This window comes from Electrophorus electricus, chromosome 6 (assembly GCF_013358815.1).
Source record: "Electrophorus electricus isolate fEleEle1 chromosome 6, fEleEle1.pri, whole genome shotgun sequence".
Lineage (NCBI taxonomy): Eukaryota > Metazoa > Chordata > Actinopteri > Gymnotiformes > Gymnotidae > Electrophorus > Electrophorus electricus.
In genome coordinates, this window is record NC_049540.1 from 20557191 (window position 1) to 20577759 (window position 20569).

Here is a 20569-nt window from a genome sequence, read left to right on the forward strand (position 1 = left end):
ATGCAACTTTGTGCACGTTTCATTGACCTGGATTCTCTGAACCAAATGGACAAAAGCCAAGTCCAGTCTCTTTAGCAACGGTCTCCAAGCGCATGGACAAATACAGGAGTACTGCCTTGGCAACTGTTTTTGTTGAGTTTTCTTGAAGCGCACTGTGTGTATTTCATTGTCACCTCTTTTCTATCTGCTGTTTTTTTTTCGTACATTTCAATTGCAGTTCAAAAGGCTTCCCAGCAGTGATCAAAGAACAGGAACGTTTTAAAGCATGGTAGGCCATGCAAGTTCAGAAAATGAATAAAAAAAATGAGAAGCACAGCAACAAAATTATTAAAACATTGACAAATATGGGTAAAACTGGTTCTTTGATTTTATGAAAACTGATTCTATGATTTTTCTGTGATGTCAGAGGCCACTTTGAAAAAAGTTGCTGGTGAATGTGAAAGACTCCAGATTACAGATGCTTAAAAAGAGAGCCAGGGTATGTTGTCTCTCTACAGAGTTTTGATTGGCCAATAAGACACTGTTCAATAATTCAATAAACAGCCATATTAAATCATCATTTAGAATTCATAATCATTTCAGATTTTGTTCTGTAGAAGGGTTTAATGTAGCCAGGAGAAGAATTTAAAAAAGATGGAACAAAATTGCCAATGAAAATAATAGGCGCGTTATAATATGTGCAGTTTAATTGCAGTTTAATTGTATAAGTCAACCATTGCTGTGGTCTAGCCTAGTTTATATGTAATTTTCTGGTATGAAATATTCCGTGTGTGTGTGTGTTTAAAGGTCAGATGAGATTTGAACATTAACTCGTGTGTTCCTCTCTGCATGCTTGAGCAGGAGGTCTGGCCTACCTGCTTTGCTTCATTAATTTCTAATTTTTCCATATGTACTACCACCATCTTTCATTTATTGATCAAATGTACAGTGCTGCTTTGATAAGTGCATTTATTAACAAGTGCAAGTGATTGGTGTATCTAAGCATACCTTTGTGTGATCTTACCAAGCTAAATCATTTACAAGCAGAACTGCAACGAAGCAGGAACATGGTCTCTGGAGCACTAAAGAAGACCACCGCATTTCACGTTATTTAGTCATTGGTCATCTACTATTAATGTTGTATCAGGATGTTTTTTTCAGATGGATGTTGGCGAGGGCATTAACGAAGCCTAAAAGTCTCGGAGCCTGTCGGTACCATGCACTGAGGGTGCTGTGCTGCGCTCTGGAACAGGAGCGCTCGCCTGGTCATCCATGACTGTTTCAGCCCCAGCGGGGTAATTACAGTTGACCTCTGACCCTGACCTGAAACTTCCTTTAGTGCCTTCCTTTGGTTTGCTGAGTGCTGACGCTCTGTGGACTAGAGCCTTTTACAGTCTGAGGATTTTGCAACATGATCAAGAGACTTATTAGTGATGCGAACTGATGATGGTTTGGAGAGCTAGTCATCCTGAGGTCCTCAAGGCACAGAAGATTGAACTGTTGTGTGGTGTGGTTGGGGTTTTTAAAAAAATTTTTATTGAAGGTTGAAAGGAGACTTGAGTGTCTAGAAAAGTGGTGTGATTTTTGTCTACTTGCTCACTTCCTCTTACTGCGTTACACATGGAGACTTCAAAGAACGTATCGTTATACTGGACAATACATCCAGTGTATCGAGCCACATTTCTGGCAAGAACATACAATCATATTTCCGTTCACAGAAGAGGGAGAGTAGTTTATAGTCTAACATTTTTGAAAGATAAATCCTTCCATGTTTTGGAAAATGTGTCGGAGGTGTTGTGGTGTGGGCGAGGGGCGAAGGGGGGTTGCAAAGCCAAATGTAATTTTTTACGCATTCGCTTCACCACTATGTATGTATGAAATTAAATCTAGCTAATCCTCTTAAGTATAAAAAAAAGTGTAGTTTAGAGTACTTCTGATCTAATACTTCCCTCCGTCCCCCAGAGATGCTCAGCTGCAAATGAGGTTGTGCGATGTTTGTGGGCGGGATCTGCCTTGAGGAGAGACTGCCTGGACTCGTTAGGCCCGTCGGGAGCCGGCACAACGTTTAACTGGCCACCGCTCAGATCACGGCCTGTCTGCACCCACCGCTGCGAAGCGGGAGGAGAGGGAGAGAGCCCATCTACCGCACACACACTGCACAGGTCATAGTGAGGGAAACCACGCATCTATCGCACATCATGCTGGTTATAGTGAGGGGCAGCTGGTTTGAGCTTGGAACAGCTGCCGTGGTTTTACCCAAAGGCATGGTAGTTAGGGGTTCGGCAGGTAGGCAGAGGAATGGGTGGAGCGCTAAAAGTGGACAGATGGTGCAGCTGCAGAATGAGAAGGTGCAGGCCTCGGGGGGGTGAGGGAGCACTACAGTAGAGGTGCAGTGACCTACTTTGCAGGGAAGGGGGTGCGGTGTTTAACACCAGCTAAAGGACAGATGGAGGGGGGGAAAAGACCTGATTGGCAGAGTGCTTATCAGTTGCTATAGAGACCTTGGGTGAAGGATCACTGAAGATTCGTTCTTGCGTGTGTGTTCTATGATGCAGCAGTGCCACCCTAAGCAAGACACTTCACACCTTTTAATTGGTTCTTTCTCCAGATGGAGAGCAATCATGCATGCACGCCCACACACACACACACACCACACCACACACTGATCAGCTGAGGATGGCAGAATTACTCACCGTCCTGTGGAAATGTCAGTGGACACACAAACACATGCAATTACACAGACCTGATGACTTCTTGTCTCTTTTCCATGTCACATTTTTGGCCCAGGTGTTCACTTTAAAAGTCAGTGTACATTCAGACAGTTTCTGTGCCTGAACATCATTCTCGTCATGCATTGCTGGTTATAGGATTTGGTGTTTAGTTAGTACACTATACATTATGTACATACTATGGGAAACGGTATGTAATATAGTGGTTAATGCACATTCAAATGACTTTTTTTTTTCCACTTTTCCTTTTAACGCACCACATATTGTCTCCTGTCCAAACCTCTTTAAAATGTCTTGGCTGCTCTTTGACAGGTTGCTGTGATCTGTGCAGGATTGAGCATGCATGTTTGAGGCACTCAGTAGTAGCTGGATTCATGCTCCGATCTCCCACTGAAACTTCTCACTTGCATGCTGACACACGCACAGAGGCATGCTCATTAGCTTCGCTGTGGAAGCTTGGGAAGCAGGCGTGCTGAGCTCTCGAGGTTCCTCTCGCTGCCTCCATGCTGGAAGTGGATCTCTGGAATCACATTCTGGCTCTTGACTCGCACCTGGGGCAGTTTGCGGTGGGGTGGGGACGAGGGTCTGGGGTTTGGAGGTCGGCGTTTGCGTAGCTCCCAGAACTCTCCTTCGGTGCTTTCCGTGCTGATGAGGCTCTCGCAGGGTTGCAGTTGTGCTCCAGCAGAGTTTTGCAGCAACTGAGTGGGTTGGAGGCGGGAACGTGATCACCTCACACGAAGTTCTGCCTGCGTTCCCGCTGATCACACCCTGCCCGTGGTCTGGACTGAGTGGGCGGGTGCTGAAATCCCTTCGTTAAGGTATTTGAGAGTGAAGAGCAGTGTAGCATGGCTCCTGCCATGAGAGTGACCCTGCTTGCAGGGTCAACAGGCCTGGACAGATGGGTGTGACGCGACCAGGCTGTGGTACTCGGATCTTCGCTCTCATGCTGCCTTGGTTGATGGAAAGTTCCTGGAAATCCCGCAGTTGAGGTGGTTGTAATCATGTGGGTGGTGGAGCTTGCTGGAGTTTGTCTGGGTGACGAGGCGTTTAAGACGGGGTCAGGTCCTGTTTCTGGCCAATTTGAGCACTAGGAAATGAGTGCAGCTATTGCCGCAGAGATTCTGGTATAATCTCTGGTGTGTTATCAGTCCGTTATCTAATAGTGTAAACAGTGCTATAGTTGACGTTGAGCGATCACTGGCCCGCCCACTTCTTTCTGATGGTCACTGCACAAACTTCCTTTTTCTTGCTTCTTTTTCCTATTTTACACACACACACACACACACACACACACCCCACCTTCACTGCTCTGATGGCACTCGTTCCTACGTCAAAGGATGAGACGTAGCACAATTGCACTAGCAAATGACTGCAGGTGTGGTGGTGTGTGGCCATGAAACAGCTGGCCAGAATATGCTCCCTCTGTTCTATAAGTAAAGCTGGGCTACAACTGTTCTCTGTGGGGCTGTTTGGACCAGTTTCTGAGTGTGTGTTTGATTCAGCAGCACATAAGCTTAATGTGGTTCGTCTCTCAAGCAGTCTTGTGCTCTCTCTCTCTCTCTCTCTCTCTCTCTCTCTCTCAGGTCTTCCGCAGTGGTGAGGGGATGGGTATTCGTCTGGACAGTGCCTCAGCCTTCCAGGGGGCGGTCATCTCGCCACACTACGACTCTCTCCTCGTCAAGGTCATCGCCAGTGGGAAGGACCTCCCAACCGCCGCCGCCAAGATGAGCCGCGCCCTCGCCGAGTTCCGCGTGCGCGGCGTCAAGGTAACGGCTCAGCACGACGCCCGAATTCCCGCCGGGTGACGATGGCATCGTGAGGGTGGGGGTGGGGGGGGGGGGGGTGTCTGACTGCGGCAGCAGAGCAGAAAGTTCTCAGCGGAGACATTTTCTCAGAGGGGAACTGCTGAGACAGCAGGGTCGGTGTGCTCCAGTTTAGAGCTGCCTGGAAACACGGATGAACTGGGTAAAGGCGTTTTAGCTCTGACTCCTCAGGGAAGGGCCAGCGTCGGGAATGGAAGGGCGCGAGAGAATAGGTGTCGGGTGATTAAAGCGGACTACGGCGGCCGCTGTGGTCAGTGACGCTTTGCCTTTCTGTCACTTCCATGCTTGGTGCTGGTTAGGAGACCTGCTCTTTCTATAGGGTCAGGATCACGCTGTTTGGTCTCCTGTATCGCCCTCAAAAGTAATCTGTCAGGAACTAGAATTCTTCAGTTAATTTTCCATCAAGATGTGGGAGCTAAGAACTTGTTTCTTATTATATGGAATGAGTCACATCAGTCTATAGTCTCTGTACACATGCGCGCGCACACACACACAGACACACACACACACACACACACACACACACACACACAGACAGAGTGTTCTATTAGACAAGCTCAGTGATGGGCACAGTTTGAATAGAGTAGTTGCAGGCAAGGCTCCAGTTATTTGTAGTGAAGCATTGCTGAGAGATGGTGGGTGAAGAGAGGAGAGGGCCTTGACGATCTCTAACAAGTCATAATAAAAGGTGTTTGTGTTTTTGTGTTTGTGCAATGTGTCCCATTGGTGCAACTTTTAGAGGAATGTGACTCTGTGCATCCCCAATTTAGTGAATCGGTGTCCTGTTTTTGCTAGCGCTGGCTGAGAATTCAGTGAATGCACCCTTTGATGAGAGGAAAAGTGTGTGTGTGTGTGTCTCAGATAGACAGTCCAGTTGGGGGAGAGAGCAGCTGTATATTGGAATAGGCAGTGAAGGAACCTTTTTAATGTTCCACTTTATCATGGCGCTCCAATCTCTTCCCTGCATCTCTGGGTCTTTCCCGTCTCCTCTTCCCCCTCTTGTCTTGTACCTTGGACAAATGACTTAGAAAAACGTGTCTTCCCTTGAGCAGGCAGGCCTCCTCCTCCCCCCCATTTGGACATCACCGCCGCCTCAGGCATCTGTCACTTCGCCGTGTTCCCATGTTGTGGTGCCCTGGCACAGTCTCCCCGCCCCTCTCTGGTGTTTCTTCCTGCTGCCCCGCCCCCTGCTCCTCCCCCTGTTCGGCTCTGTGCTTAGAGTGTAGTTTACTTCTTGTCATGAGCGTCTAGGTCCAAGCACTGTCCCCGTCTCGAGTGAGAACTGCGAGCTGATGATGAAGTACGCTGCAGGAGCGGAGCAGCGGTTCAGCCCTTTCCCGCAGTCTTAATGCACCACCCCCACCCCACAACACTCCACCCTCGCCAGCGCTCACCTGAGATTAATTGCTCACACTCGCTTCTCTACATAAACTGGGGTGTTTTTCCCCTATTTCTCTTTCTCTCTTGCTTACGTGCTCCCTCTCTCTGTGTAATCCTTTCTTCTTTGCCCCCACTCCTCAGCTCTCTCACTCAGGTACGGTTCCTTTCAGCAGGAGAGGGGCTCCTTTATTCCTGATACGTGTGTTTTTTGGGGGTTTTTTTGTTTTTTTTTTTCCCTGCAAAAAATAAATAAATAAAAGAAAATAATTGTGGAACATTTTCAGATTGCCAATTTATTTTGTGGCCTGACACCACACACAGATTTAATTACCTCGTCAAGCAAGGTTGCAGCCCTGCTCCCATTCTTACAGATGTAATGGACAGAGGCAGACGGGATGACCGGGGGCATTGGGGAAGAGAACGAACGAGTGGAGATGGTACAGGGGGAAGGTGGGTCCTGTCTTGGTTTTGTAGAATGCGGTGCTGGAGATCGGCAGACGCAGAGGAGGAAGACGGGTGTTGAGAGAAGGCGGGACCGTCAGGCTGGAGAGGGATTGAGGGAGATGAATCAGGACGGCGAAGCGCTGATCTGGGGATGAGAGTCACCCTGCAGGGGTATTGGGAGTGGATCCCAAAACATATTACTGCTAGGGGTGTCTGCGCGTGTGTGTGTGTGTCTCTGTGTGTTTTCGATTTTGTCTCTCCATCAGAAATGCTGGCAGTCCTCCTCCACAGTGCATCCACCCACACATCCACCCACCCCTACACACACGCACAAACACGCATAGACACGCAGATCATCTCCTGCTGTCGTATCCAGGTAAGATGCCCACTGTCACCCCACTGAATGTCTGCCTGGGTGGATTTTGCACTTGCAGTGCATCTTGTGAAGCTCTGCTCTCTTCTCTCAGGGATTTCTTTCAGACAAGGTCAGAGGAGAGAATTTATGAACCAAGCTACAGACAGAGGTCTAGAAGGAATGCATTCTCCTCTTTCTACCCCTCGTTCTGTACATGCACATTTCCCTCGCTGTCTCTCTCTCTCCCTCACATACACCCCCTCATGCTCTCTTGCTAACTCTCATACTCTTTCTACTTGCCCTCACAATACATTGTGATATATCCAGTGACTCAATTACAACTTTCTCCCTTTTTTCCGGAAACTCTGTTTTCGGTTAACCCAGCCAGTCTGGCAGCTGAAAACAGGTTGCCTGTAGGTGACAGTTCTGACCCCTTGTGTGGTCATTGGATGCACCTCTTGCGACAATATCTTGGCTAAATAAGGTGCAGTTGTTATATATGGGGAATGTGAGTGTACGCTTTAACTATACTTATACATGGGTCAGACCATACAGAATTCTTGTACTAGGAACGACGGTCCCCCTCAAGTCCAAGGATAGGTGCTGAAGGGGATCAGGAGAGGGACTCTAATGCCTTCCTTCGGCACAGCTGCCTGATAAGATGGTGATATCCCTGATGGTTATCCGCGTGCCCGTGCTGCATGGGCTGCACTCCGCAGTCACCGTTCCGTGGCTGTGCTCCCCCCTCCCGTCGCCAACCCCCCGGGTCGCCGCGCAGGTGTGGCGCCTCCCTGTGGGGAGTCTGGGCCATGGCAGCATGCCCGCATGCCAGGTTGCACCCGAACGGAAGACGTGGGCGCGGGACGATTTGAGGGACTGGAAGAGACGTGCCTCCAGGGAGGTGTGGCACGGAGGGGGTTGGTGGACAGGTGAGGAGAAAAGGAGCGAGACGGGAAATGGAGTAAAGCAGCCGGGCCTCTCGCGCTCCCTGTTTGCCGTATGGAGGCTGGGAACAGAACCTTTCTCTACAAGGACAATCGGTAGACACATGTAGTCTCTCCATTCCTGCTTCCACAGCAGGTCAGTGTGTGCTGCCAAGACCACAGGACCGGTACGCTCGGGGTCTGTGCACCTGCTCAGAGCCTCCTGCTGGTCACTGGGGAGTGTAACTGAGCCTCCGTCCTCTCTCCGGCTGACCTCCCTTCAGCCTGGTGCCCCGTCAGCAAAGTGTGGAGTTGCAGTTCAGTTTGGGGCCTATATTGGTCATTAGAGCTGCTGCATTGACTCTGGTGTGCACTTTCCATGGCATTGGTTTTGCTGCTTTGCTTCCTCAATTCTGGCCAGAAACCGTAGTCAGTAATGCTATATGGGCGCTCTCAAGAGGTCTCTGTGAGAGGTCTGAACGGTCATCTGCCTCTCTGCCACGTCCACGCTGAAGGAAGTGGGGCGGTGAGGGCAGGAACATGATCAAAGGGGTGCAGCAGCTCCTAACCTTTAAGAGCTGTGTCTTAGTGCCACTTCCTGCACTGGCACCGATTGGGGTCGGGTGGGCAGGGGGCCACGCGCTCTTGACTGGCAAAGGAGTCGGCAGGGAGGGATGTGAGCCTCGAAGGGGAAAGCTCCTACCAGACTCTTCCCCACCACCGTATATGGAGACGGAATGGGCGAGGGGGGCGGATGGGAGTAGGACAACAGGAGACCGCAGGCAGAGGACATTGGGTAGGTCTCTTCTGGAGGGTGAGGAGGGTTGTGAATGGTGTTCAAGAAAGACTTGGGTATGATTTTGCTCCTCGAGTTCCCCACCATCACATGCCACCTGCTCTCCCTGCTTTAGTTGGAGAGCGAGCATGTAAATCACGAGCCCTCCACCGGAGTGGATCCAAACAGGCTCTGGCCTCCTCCTTGCAGGTGGGCGGGGACAGGCCTAGCCATTTTATTTAATGGTTTAACTTTATGGTTTAACAACACTTTATGGTTATTTTCATGGAGCTCTGCTCAAAGTGCAACACAGCTTCTCGCATTAATCTCACCGGGGCATAGTTCTCCTGCTGTCCCAATTAACTTGGTATGTCTTGCACTACAGACCATGAAATGTCTTCCAGGTCAGGCCGCAGAGTCAATTTGGATCTGGGAGGCGCGGAACGTGGAGGCCGTGGGCTGGCAGGCCGAGGTGGGGAGACCAGGCCTCCTTGCGCACATCCGCTGACAGAGTGCCAGAAGATGGCAGAGTGGTGCCTGTGTTTGTGCGGAGGAGGTATGTGTTTGTGCGGAGTACGTTCAGAGCTTGGGCTGCGAAGAGCAGCTGGAGTAGACGCTTGTGTGCGGCTGCCGGGGTTGGCGAGGCGGCGGAGCCCTGTCAGAAGCTGGGGAGGGGGGAGGGAGAGAGCGCTCAGTGGGTGCAACTGCACCACGGCTCCTGCAGCCCGATAACAGCCCATGTCTTTTTGTTTGATTCACGTACGTGCGTGTGCCGGTCAGCCTGGCGTAGTTGGGTAAAGCAGTCCACGCCGCACCTATAGCAACTGGGAAGAGCGCTTCCCCACACACACACACACACACACACACACACACACACACACCCTCCCCCTGCAGCTCCCTTCCCTCCTGTGGTTGTGCAGCCACACACGCGCTGCTTCTCCATGGGGCGTTGGCCTCACATCGTTGCTTTCCGGACGCGTCCTGTAACAAAGCCGGACCGCCGTCCGCAGCGGGAAGAGGCATTTGAACTAGCCTGCCTCCCGCTGAAGGTTCCCCACAGCGCTGCAGCGTCTTGCCTGTCCTATTCCACGTGCCAACCTCCTCTCTCCTAACCAACCCGCCCCTGGCCCTACCATCCATCTCCAACCTAATCCGGGTCCCTTTCCTCCGTCAGCTCCTCCACAAACAGGGCTGTCCTCCTGTCAGAAACCCGATCCTTTATCTCCCCAATGGGGCCGGCAGTGGAAAAATATGGCTGGAAATGACAAAGGCAGTAAAGTTCTGACTGATGCTTAAAGCGGCTTTTTGTGCACCTTTTAATGAGCCAATTGTTCTTTTGGCTCTGACATTTGTGCTTACCTGCTTGGTCAGCTTCACTGCCAGTACAGGATTTGCCATGTGCACGCCCTCCCATTTCCTCTCTACAGCCTCATTGTTTGTTATTTTTACTTTTATGATGATGATAAATTTTTACATCCTTTTCTTGAAACAAATTGTCGCTCCACAGGAATTCTATTAGATACGGAACAGTATTATTGTAGAGGCACTGGGTCTTATTCACTAACAGTGTATATGCAAAATTTGTTTACTGTTTTCCAGCCAATCTTGGGATGCAATAGTATGTTCTTGGACTAGAATAGCTAAATGAAATTACAATTAGCTTTTTTCCCCATATCATTCAATTATTAAAGCAAATACAAAGCCATAATTTTGAAATGATGGTAGCCGTGGTATCTCCTGCCAAAGCTTACTGATATCAGGAAGTAACACATTTGGCAGTTGTTTACTTACACCCTGCCTGCTACTTTCTGATATTGAGAGTCTAAAGCACATGGAGAAACAAGTTACTTGTAGTGATTCTTTCTTGTAACGTATGCCTAGAATGCATTAATTCGGCTATTTCACATGGGACTATGAGGAATAATTGACCATGTTTTCTCTCTCTCCCTGGTTTTAATTTAATTTTCGCATCATGTCTAGCAGCAATTTTCGTGATCTTCCTCTATTCAGAATCCGGTCATTTATATGCATGCTTTAGTGAATAAGAGCCATTAAGTTTATTGGCAGGTGTCTTATTCTTGAAGCTGTAGGCATCTTGTGAAATGGTGGCTGATAAGTCTCTTTTGCAGTTTATTTATGAAGAGGTCCCTTTAGCATTTTATCATAATATATCCTAATAAATCTAGTGTCTGAAAAATAGCGACCTTTTATTCCATAATTCAGAATGTCAATTTAACATAAGCTTGTTGTTTTATTATCCTGAAGAAAAACAACTAGATGGAAAACACTCAAACTGGCAAGTCAAATCTGTGGAACCACTGTTGAACGATGGTACATACATAGAAACAAATGGGTCCATTTGAAGTGCTCTAACACGTAGCACTGCATCAGTTTCATCAGAGTTCATTAGCAACATGACCACAAAAAGAAAAGAGAACTTTTACAGGCTATTTATACTCATTTAACTGCCCCATTCATCAGAAAGCCTTAAAAATGTGCTGTGTTTCTTGCTGCGGATAGTGTGGTTGCTCTCAGTTTGTTTTTCTGATGTTTATCCTCTCTTGAACACATCATTTGCATTCAAAAGCCATTGCACTAGTATGAATTAGTGGCTGATTTATTCAATAATTTATTAATTGGTTAATTAATCTTGTCGAAACAGAAGCTCCAGTTTGTAATCCCCATATCCTTTGGGGACTGTCGACCAAACAAATGTGTCCTTGAATCTAATCTCTTAAAATCCTACCCCCTGCCCAACTGCAATTCTTTTGTTTTCCTAGAATTTGATTTTGGCCTCAGTGTCTTGGAATAATAGCAGTCACTAAATAATGGGCAGCTTTTGTGTGCTTTACAGAGCTCATCATTTCTCCTCTCCAGGTAATGCGTTTTATTTAAAGTTGACTTTTTGCTTCATTTATATGAAAACACTTTTGGTTACCCTATTCGATTCCTGTTTCGTTTTGCGTGGCACATTTTTCTGCTTGGCACATGATGATAAATATGGGTCTTTTTTCCCCTCAGGCTGGCATTAGACACTGAAGTGTCTTTCACTCTTGCCCTTGACCTTCCCCACAGGCTTCCCTACACCACGCTCTCCTCCAGGTCTCCAGGTTTGGCAGTTCCGCTACAGTTTGAGTTGGAGTTGGAGGAGTTGTTGGAGGCGTGGGCTCGCAGGTAGCCTTGTGTCAGTGCAGGCTGGCCACACTGTTGGCCCCCTACGCCGGACACGCTGCCGGTGGATGCGCACTGGACCAGCATGCCGTGCAACGACTGACTGCGGCGGTTCCAGATGACGCTCAGCCGCTTGGCATAACTGTAACACGTGGTGGTGGCCACCTCGCCCACGTCAAAGGAGCACCTGCGCCTGGTCACCTGGGCTTGAGTCTCTCCCAGCCCACAGTCCGATATCCCCTCCCATCCCTCCTGCCCTGCCTGAGCGAGGTACGGCGAGGCCGAGCCTCGCCTACTGCCTCGCTCACTCTCCTGGTCCCTGTCTGTCTCTTGAGGCCTTCGGAGTTTGAGCTTGCCGGCACGCTTCACAGATTTGTGTGCAGGGAGTGGCAGCGTGTGAGCGGTTTTGCCTGACGAGTAATATAGTGTCAGTCTCTCGCTCTCCGGTGTGAAAGGGGGAGAGCGCTTCATCCTCGCCGGGTCGGCGTCTGCACCCTGGCTGCACTGGGCCTCCGGGCTCAGTTTGGCCAACGTAAGTGCCTTGTGCTTGGCTTTGGCTTGTGCTGCTCTTGCCTGCTGGGCCAGCACCCCATTTGGCAAGGAGAACATCGCGCTGTTGTTTCCGTTAGTCTGGGCGTAAACGTCCACCCCTTTGACTGGCAGGAACTCGCCCGACCGGGCGGCCTCATCCCGACAGTCTCCGCACACTCTGTGTCGCACCATCAAAGCCACAGTGAAGACCAGCAGTGTTACCACCACTACTCCGCCTACCATCACAGTCAGCGTGCCACCCAGGAAATGAGCCTGCAGAGAGCGGCATTCTGGGTAGTCCTCTTTAGTACTGAACTGCGTGCAGCCCAACACTTTTGTGGTTGCCAGGGAGGAGATGCCATCATCAAATATAGCAAGGACGCACAGGCGGTAGTCCGCACCAGAGACCAGGTTCTTCAGCAGGAAACTGTTGCTGGTTGGAGGCAGGATTCTGCCAGGAGGGAAAAGAGGGAGAGAGGGAAAATAAGAGCCTAATAATGCATCAGCTGGGTACCACAGAATGTGTACCTTGTCGAGCGAAAAAAGGAAAATGAATTAAATAAAATGCAACAAGGAATAACTCGAGTGCACTAATGATGATTATGGCTCTACTCAAAGTGGAGAGCTCCTGAAAGCTACTCTTTTGTAGTGGAAATGGCCTAAATCAATATCCTGCAACAAAGCGAATGTGGAAATGAGGAAATTCAGGGAAAATCGTAGACACTTAGCAATGAAGCAGAAACATTGTTCTCTGGAGGACTCCCACTGTACTTGTCTTTTAATATCTCAAAGTCATCATGATTGCTTCAGACTCCTACTGAAAGAAGGTAAACATGATGCTCATTAATGATCCACTCCAACTGGGGCCACTGGACTGTACTGGTGTGTAAATGTCCATAATAACTCTGCCTAGGATGGCTACATGAAATTGAGGCATTTGACATTGAGAGGCAATTGCCAACTGTTGCAAAAATGGTCTTGAGCAATTTTTAATCTCTGCCTATGGCTTTTTTTTGTTCCTCTTGCCTTACATATGCCAACCTACTGTTGTTCTGTTTGTTTGGTCTTTCATTTATGTACTTCTTCACTGCTCTTCCTGTTACCCGAGGCCTTAAGTAAAGTGGATTCTACTCTCGCTGAACAAATGTAGCCCTGAATTGTGTATTTATATGCTGGCTAGCTGCTTCTTATTTGGGATTCCAATTCTTAGCTGCATGTCAGAGACCACCGTGCACGGACGTACTTCCACACGCATGCGTTCCGAATATCGAATGTATCAAGAATTACAAGCGCCGTCGTGAACACCTCGTCATGTGCTGTTTAGGAAACTGTGGACCATTTCGCAGTGACGGCTGCATGTAGTCCTACCTCTATGAATTGCAATATTCCTGAGCTGCTGAACAAAATGAGTGAAGTTCACAGATTGTTCCGATGCTGTGATTGTGGCACTCGAGACATGCGTGTACTGATTAGCATCTTCTGTATTCTAGAGGTACGGCAGTCAAGCAGATTTCCACATCTAATCGGAACTCCTTCACCACCTGGGTTCATCTGCACTTCTCATTATTTCCAAGTCTAATTGAAAACATCCGGAGAAGCCCCTTTTGGGAATATTTCCTCTGTCAACAGCCAGTGCAGTGCCGCATGAAATGTGTGCAGTGTCATTATAACGTATTGTGGAAGTCATTTACTGGTCCACACCCGCATCGGGTGTTCAGGCAGAGAGCATTTGCATGCTGATGAACTAAGCATTAGTAACAGCTCCGTTATCAGCGTTGTAGGCTTGCTGTCCCACTCATTCCCCTGCACTGGCTACCATTGCTGAGAAACTGATTGAAAGGGGAAAGAACCAGTGAGGTTTACCTCAGCCCACTCCTCCTTTTGTACCTCTCCTCCTTCTTTCCTTATCCTCTTTTTTTGTGTGTGTATTTTTATCTGCGTCGCGTAAACTTCCTCCTCTCCCTTTCACTGTGCATCATTGATTTCCATTATAGGACACCAACTGTATGATGCAGTGCAGTCTCTCTGTGCCATTTTCAGCCATTGCATCTTGTTTTAATGCTGAATCTATTTGTTCAACATCCTGTTTCAGTATTTCGATATGCCCTCCTCAGTGTCCGAGGACACGTTTAGCAGACCCGTGAGCCTGAACAAGTTAAAGGTGCATGCGTGAGTGTGCGCAACGCATCTGTGTTTGCTTTTGGGCACGTCGACATTTGGCGTGCGTGAGGCTGGAGGCTGAGTGGCACAGCGAGGGGGCCGGGTTGGGTTAGGGACATCATGAGAACACGTGAAAGAAGTGGGCGCAGGGACCGAGACACTTGCCTGACCCTGGTGGGATGCAGAATGCAGTGTCAACAGGCTTGTTTTTGCAAAGCCCTCAAAGCTGCTCACATTTGTCCAGAATACTGAGTCACTCCCTTCACCTCTGTGATCAGCTCTTTCATAAACATCTACCACAGGCATCCTCCTCCCATCATGTCCTGCACTGTCCCATTGCTCCCTTCTCACGCTCTTCCCCCTCTGTTTAGATTAGTTTCAGTTTTTTAAAGAGCTCATCCTTCCGTACTTGGAGTCAGCAGGTCCTCTCTCACTTTCTACTCCATCTGACTATAAATATTTCCCAGCATCTCCTGAGCCCTCATGGCTCAATATGTCTCCTCTGTTTATCTTGACCTCCTCCTTTCATCAATTGGGATGGATTTCATCATTGGATGCCTGTAATCCATAGACGTGAACTCCAACTAAAACCTGTGTTTTTGGTGAACCTATCGAAGACCTTTTCAGGCCATGTGCAGTGTTTCACTACTACTGAACTGGGTAAGCTCATCTTACCTGTACACAAGGGCGTCATCAGCTGTACTGTTGTACTGAATCTGGAACATCCATACTAGGTAAGGCAGAGTTGTTCTGCCCATATACCAACGCACCTGGGCAGAGTTGGAAGTCACGCTGAGGACTCCTACCAGTCTCTCTGTTCCAGTGTGAGAACCACTGTTTCCATTCTCTCCCTCACCTCCAGTCACGTTCCTCACTGTTACTACCCCCATGCCCCCAGCAGACCCTCCTCGACCACTGCTGATGTCAGATGAACCAGGGTCTCGGGGGTGAGTGAGGGACACAGTACCGTTGCCCCGGTGAGGCAGGGGGATGATCTTGAGGTCCACCTGTGCAGTGGACTCTCCAGCGGCATTGATGGCAATGCAGGTATAAGCGCCGTCATCTCTGGACCGGGTCACCAGGAAATCCAAGGTGCCGTTGTAATACGAATGGATTCGGCTAGTGTTGGCCACGATGCGGTCATCTGGGGACACCCAGTGGATGACCGGCTCAGGGTCACCGATGGCACGGCACTTGAGTGTGGCTCTTTGCCCCTCCAGAACCCATAGCTTGTTGGTGTTACGGGTGATGAGCGGAGGCTCGCACGTGAATTCTTCCTCCGGGATGGACCAGAAGTAGCGGCCGGCGAGATGTGCAGGTGTGGCGCAGGTCTCCATGTCGTCCTCGCGGGTCAGCCTCCGCAGCCACAACAGCTCACAGTTGCAGTGCAGAGGGTTCCCGCCAAAGTTCAGGCTGATGATTGCATTGTAGGGGGTGGGGCTAACCACACCAATCTGTGACCGGGAGAACAAGGGATCTGGGGGAAGTGTCTGCAGCCTGTTCGAGGTCATGTCCAGACGGGAGAGCTTGTAGAGTTCGCTGAAAGTGCCCTCAGCGATCTGGTCAATGAGGTTGTGGTCTAGGTTGAGGGTGTTTAGACTGGCCATGTTCTGGATGGCTTCCCAGGGAACCCTGCGGAGGTTGTTGTAGGACAAGTCCAGGTCCTCCAGACTTAGCAGGAAGTCATCAAAGGCATCAGCTGAGACATCTGTGAGCTGGTTGTTGTTAATGAAGAGATGCTGAAGGTTGAGGAGGCCTGTGAGATCCTGAGGTCCCACCACAGTCAGCCGGTTTGTGTCCAGGTGCAGCGATCGCAGGCTTTCCAGGTCAACGAAGGCCAGTGGCCTCAGGGCATGGATGGTGTTTCGGGACAGCGTCAGATCCACCAGTCCTGTCATGTTGGCAAAGTCAGCCCCACCCACTTCCAATATGTAGTTGTCGGCAAGGCGAAGCTCCACAGTGCGACGGTCGATGTTCGGCGGGACAAAGAGCAGTCCTTTGTTAACGCACAGAGTGCTCAGAGATTCGGATAGATTCCGACACACACAGTGGAAGGGGCAGATGGACACCATGCCCCAAGTCTCCCCAGCGAACACGCCTGGATTGAACCCCAGCAGGACATAGCTCACTAGGCCCAACCACAGCAGAGTCACTGGGGACACCAGACAGGGATTTGCTCTTTTGGGGCAGATGCATTTCGAGTCATACAGCCGTCCCAGCGGTAAGATCTTTACCAGCAGTTCTGGGCTTGGCATGATGGATGTTTTTATCCACAGACCTGTATAGAAAGAGAAACCACAATGTCAGCCGTTTCCTCTCATGAAATCACCTGTAGCAATAGAATTACTTTACTTGAATTTATGTCGAAAGATGATGAATTATTTAACAGCTTGCTTTAAGCCGGCACCCGCTGGGTGTTTCAGCTTGAGCTCGTGAATCTGTATTCATTGTATTGATAATCCATTGTCCTGCGCTTCAACTACATTTGTGAAAGAATCCATGAATAGATCATTAATTTCCAGGGTGTTGGTGTGGTGCCAACCCACCCCACCATCCAAGGTTCGCTTGATTAATCCAACTATGTATCAATTCACAGTGGAACTCCTGGAGAGCTTAGTTACCGATATCCACCACCGGTGATAAATGGCCAACCTGAATTTTTTTTTTTTTTTTTAGACGGTTGCTTGAATTTCTGTGTAAGGGGGAAGTGTAGTAAAAAGTTAATATTTTGTCATGTGTCGAGAGTGAGAGGTGGAGCGTGTGTGGTTGCCAGAGACGAGGGCCCGTATGACCTGTCTCAGGCCAGTGATGAATGACCCATCTCTTCTGTACGTCGCAGATGTGGGATCGGAGGGTTTCTGTTGTGTCTGTGTGCACAGTCGAAGTCTGTTTACTTTGGAGCCATGTCCTCTTAGTTCTGTTCTCTCTCCTGCCTGCTGCTTCATAGTGGCCTGATTGCTCCATTACCCTGATTCATTACTGCCTGCACTAATGTGTGTGCTGTGTCATGGTGTTAGAGCCCTGTCTGAGATGCTGGAGTTTAAAAGAAGCCAGATCGCCTTTTATGCCCATGATGGAAGTCCTCTGCTTTCTAATACACCAGCAATTTTGAATGTTAGCAGTGGACGCTTCAGTGGGTTTACTGCGCTGCTGTTGATGGCAATTGATGGGATCGTTATGTTGGTGTGTTGTATGCTTTTCTTTATCTTTATGTGACTTGGAACACTCGATTTCTGCTCCTTTGAGCCTTACATAATGGTTCCACTGTCATGCTCACAGAACACAGTTTGACAGAGTAGTGTGTGTGTGTACACTTGTGAGACAGGGTGGGGGTGTGATGAGAGCATCAGTATAACCTCAACCTAACGAACTAAAATTAGCTCTGTGTGTGAATTTAGTCAATTATTGAGTTGAGAATTTTTTGCTTCAGTTTTAAGATTTTGTAAAATGAGGGCTGGTTAGTTTCTTTGACACAGATCAAGCCTAGACTTGAACTAAAGAAAGTTTCGGTAATAAATCACTACTGATGGCATAATTTGGTGCAGGACTAGACTATAATGGCCTGAAAACCCTTCCCTGCAAGCATGTGGAGTTTCATGAGCTTTCATCTTCTCACTGTGTGTGTGTGTGCGTGAGGGGGAGGGAGAGAGAAATGTTGTTTTGTACCTGATATGTCCGTGTCGCATCAAGATGTAAAATGGAAATCTATCCTGTCCATTCCCTGGCAGCCGTTCTGCTGGTTCCCTCAGATTTTAAGAGGAAAACCCAGGCAGGAACATGGAGACAAGTGGCGTAGACGAGCATGCCAGAGCATTGATTTTCCTCTCCTTGTTGAATTTCATTACGTCCTTGATCCCAGGAGATGATCCATCAAACCAATTAACTGAAGACCATCACATTATTATTAACTCGAATGCCTTCTGTGCGTGCAGCTCTTTTGTAACTCCCTAGTTATCCAAATGCGAGGGGTGTGAAGGGTCATTGCCTCTCATTACTCCTTGTTTGTCTGTTTCCTGGATTTTATCCCTTCAGGTCAGATTGTTCTCCACTGGCGTCCAAAATCCCAGATCAGGGTGTACGGCTGCAGTCGGCATGTACCCACTAGTGCTGTAGCGTTTACCGAGCTTCTCCCCGGCTACGGAACGGCCGAGGGCTGCGAGTGCCGTGCGGTCCGTCTGGCTGGAGAGCGAGAGCTGGCAGAGAAGGGAAAACACAGAGCGCGTCAGACATTTAATGAGTGCTGCGAGCCGGGCACGACTCCTCTGCTTCTGTCTGTCTCGGGTCTGCTGCTCTGTTATGACAGAGGAATCTTAGCCTCAACTGCCGATCTTGTAGCCTTTCAGGAATCCCTCATGCTTCAGCACTGCTACTTTTAATCCATCACTTTCTCTAGCCGTGTGGAAGATGACCTCTCCATCTTGTGAAGTTAGTATTGGAGGTTGCAAATTTTATGGGATCTTTCTGAAAATGGGTACAAATAATCTACTTAGTTTACAGGCAGCCCCTGCAGGCTTCTTCTGAGACCTGTTTTCGTGTGTGTGTGTGTGTGTGTGTGTGTGTGTGTGTGTGTGTGTGTGTGTGTGTGTGTTTTTCTATTTATTTATTTATTTATTTATTTATTTAATAATTTAAAAAATATATATATATATATATATAATCTGCATGTTTCCCACCTGTCCCAGCCCCTGCCGATTGCTCTGCGATTAATCTCACATCCAGTCTCACATTTTGTCTCAAGTCTGGAGTTATTTCCTTAGCTCCCTCTCCACTCTCCCATCTCCCCTGTAGCCTTCGCTCAAAATGAGTGGACAAGGAGATCCGAAAAACATTTTACCAACCTTTTCATTGCTCCTCGCCTCCTCCCGAGAGAACCGTAATCCTCCCCACTCCGCCTGGCACCGTGTGCTCCCCTTTTATGGAGCGCTTCAGGGAGCCTCCTCACACCTGCTCCCACTGCCCCCTCCCGTTTATTTCAATCCCGCGTACTGGTCCGGGGGAGCTGGGCGCGCTGATCTGGAAAGCATCACACGGCTCTGTTGCGGTGCTGTGATCGCTGCTGCCCGTCAGTTGATGCTTTGCTTCGCCAGTCCGCCGCTGCTCCAGAGACTCGCACTCGGCGATTTGTGGCTTTTGGTGCAGCGAGCCGACGTCTGTGTCTGGGCATGAGAGGGAGACGGAGCATGTGTGCGCGTGTCCGCGCGACTGCTGCGTGTCTGCCACAGGGAGAGCGGAGCGAGAGAGCGGGGGGCGGAGAGATGGAGCGAGAGAGGAGGAGGAGGAGGAGGAGGGGAAGGGGGAAGCTGGAGAGTTTGGAGCTGTCCTGGCTTGTGATGCGAGTAGAGAAGTGGAACAGGAGAGGGGAGGCCGAGTGGACATGGATGGAGGCGGGAGAGAGGAGCCAGGGGCTGTGAGGAGGTGGAGAAGCAGCAGCTCAGAGCCCTGCCTCTTTTTACCTTTTGTAAAAGCAGGTGCCATGGAGTTGCAGCTATGCACTTCAGCTTGCACCAGCTCATAGTAGTCACTCCCTAGTGATTCCTTCCTACTTCATAAGAAGTATTAGTGCACTAGCCTGGCAGCTCACCGGTGTGCTCCGAACTGGAAAGGCCAAAGTGTTTACATATTAACCCAACCAGCAAGGCTGCAGGGAGGCATTAGTGTGAAATCATCGGGGAGTGATCGCAGCCGCTCTCTTTCCTCTGTGCCTCACATCGTCCCTGTTGCTTTTCTGGGATTGGCGCGTTTAGGTGCGCTGAGTGAGTCAGTCGCAGCCTGTCTCGGAGTGGGGCTATATATAGAGGCCTAATGCCGCGCAGCAGAGCAGCGCGCCGGGGTCGGCAGGCGGCCGGTACCCGGTGTCTGGTGCTTGCGCCAAAGCCCGACCTGCTGAGATGGGGCGAATGACCCTGAGAGCCTCCTCCTCTAACACTTACTGGAGCGCTTACAGATTTACTCCACTGTAGTTGGAGGCTGTATTGTCGAAGCAGCGCTTTCAGTTAATCTGCATCAGCAGTTGAACTCTAGTTTAAAAACTAGTTCGGAAATCATGTCGTCAGAGCAGCGCCCCTGGTTAACGCCGTGTCCAGAGTTCTGGTGTAATGAATTCCATGCCACAGTTTTGTGACGTGCCCAGGTTCTCAGCCACACCTGCAGGATAGTACCAGCTGTTGCTCGAAAGCATTTTGTCATCTGAACATATCTTGATTCTTGGTGAACTAAAGCTGTTAAATTGGGAGCAAGATGGGTACAAGCAGATTTTACCAGTCACGACTTCATGTCTGCTGGCTAAGACTTTTGTTATT

General features: G+C 49.2%; 2 protein-coding genes across 2 annotated transcripts in view; one reads left to right on the forward strand and one right to left on the reverse strand.

The window, feature by feature from the left end:
- The window catches only part of pcxa (pyruvate carboxylase a), a 72572-nt gene that overhangs the window by 36609 nt on the left and 15394 nt on the right, over nucleotides 1–20569 (forward strand). The window contains exon 10 of the mRNA XM_035527368.1: nucleotides 4292–4474. Within this exon, the coding sequence (XP_035383261.1) occupies nucleotides 4292–4474 (183 nt within the window). The remainder of the gene's footprint in view (nucleotides 1–4291; nucleotides 4475–20569) is intronic.
- lrfn4a (leucine rich repeat and fibronectin type III domain containing 4a) lies at nucleotides 10597–19451 on the reverse strand. The gene is made up of 4 exons (XM_027023842.2): nucleotides 19109–19451; nucleotides 17937–18463; nucleotides 14946–16548; nucleotides 10597–12561 (listed from the first exon to the last, which is right to left on the reverse strand). Exons 3-4 carry the CDS (start codon nucleotides 16523–16525, stop codon nucleotides 11490–11492), a joined length of 2652 nt encoding a protein of 883 aa, XP_026879643.2. The 5' UTR covers nucleotides 16526–16548; nucleotides 17937–18463; nucleotides 19109–19451; the 3' UTR covers nucleotides 10597–11489.

Bases quoted from the DNA above. Each gene is read 5' to 3' on its own strand.
- lrfn4a (XM_027023842.2), bottom strand. From the start codon at position 16,525: ATGCCAAGCCCAGAACTGCTGGTAAAGATCTTACCGCTGGGACGGCTG. The intron at 12,562-14,945 runs GTAAGATGAGCT...CCCTCCTGGCAG, and splicing joins GATGACGCCCTTGTGTACAG to AATCCTGCCTCCAACCAGCA.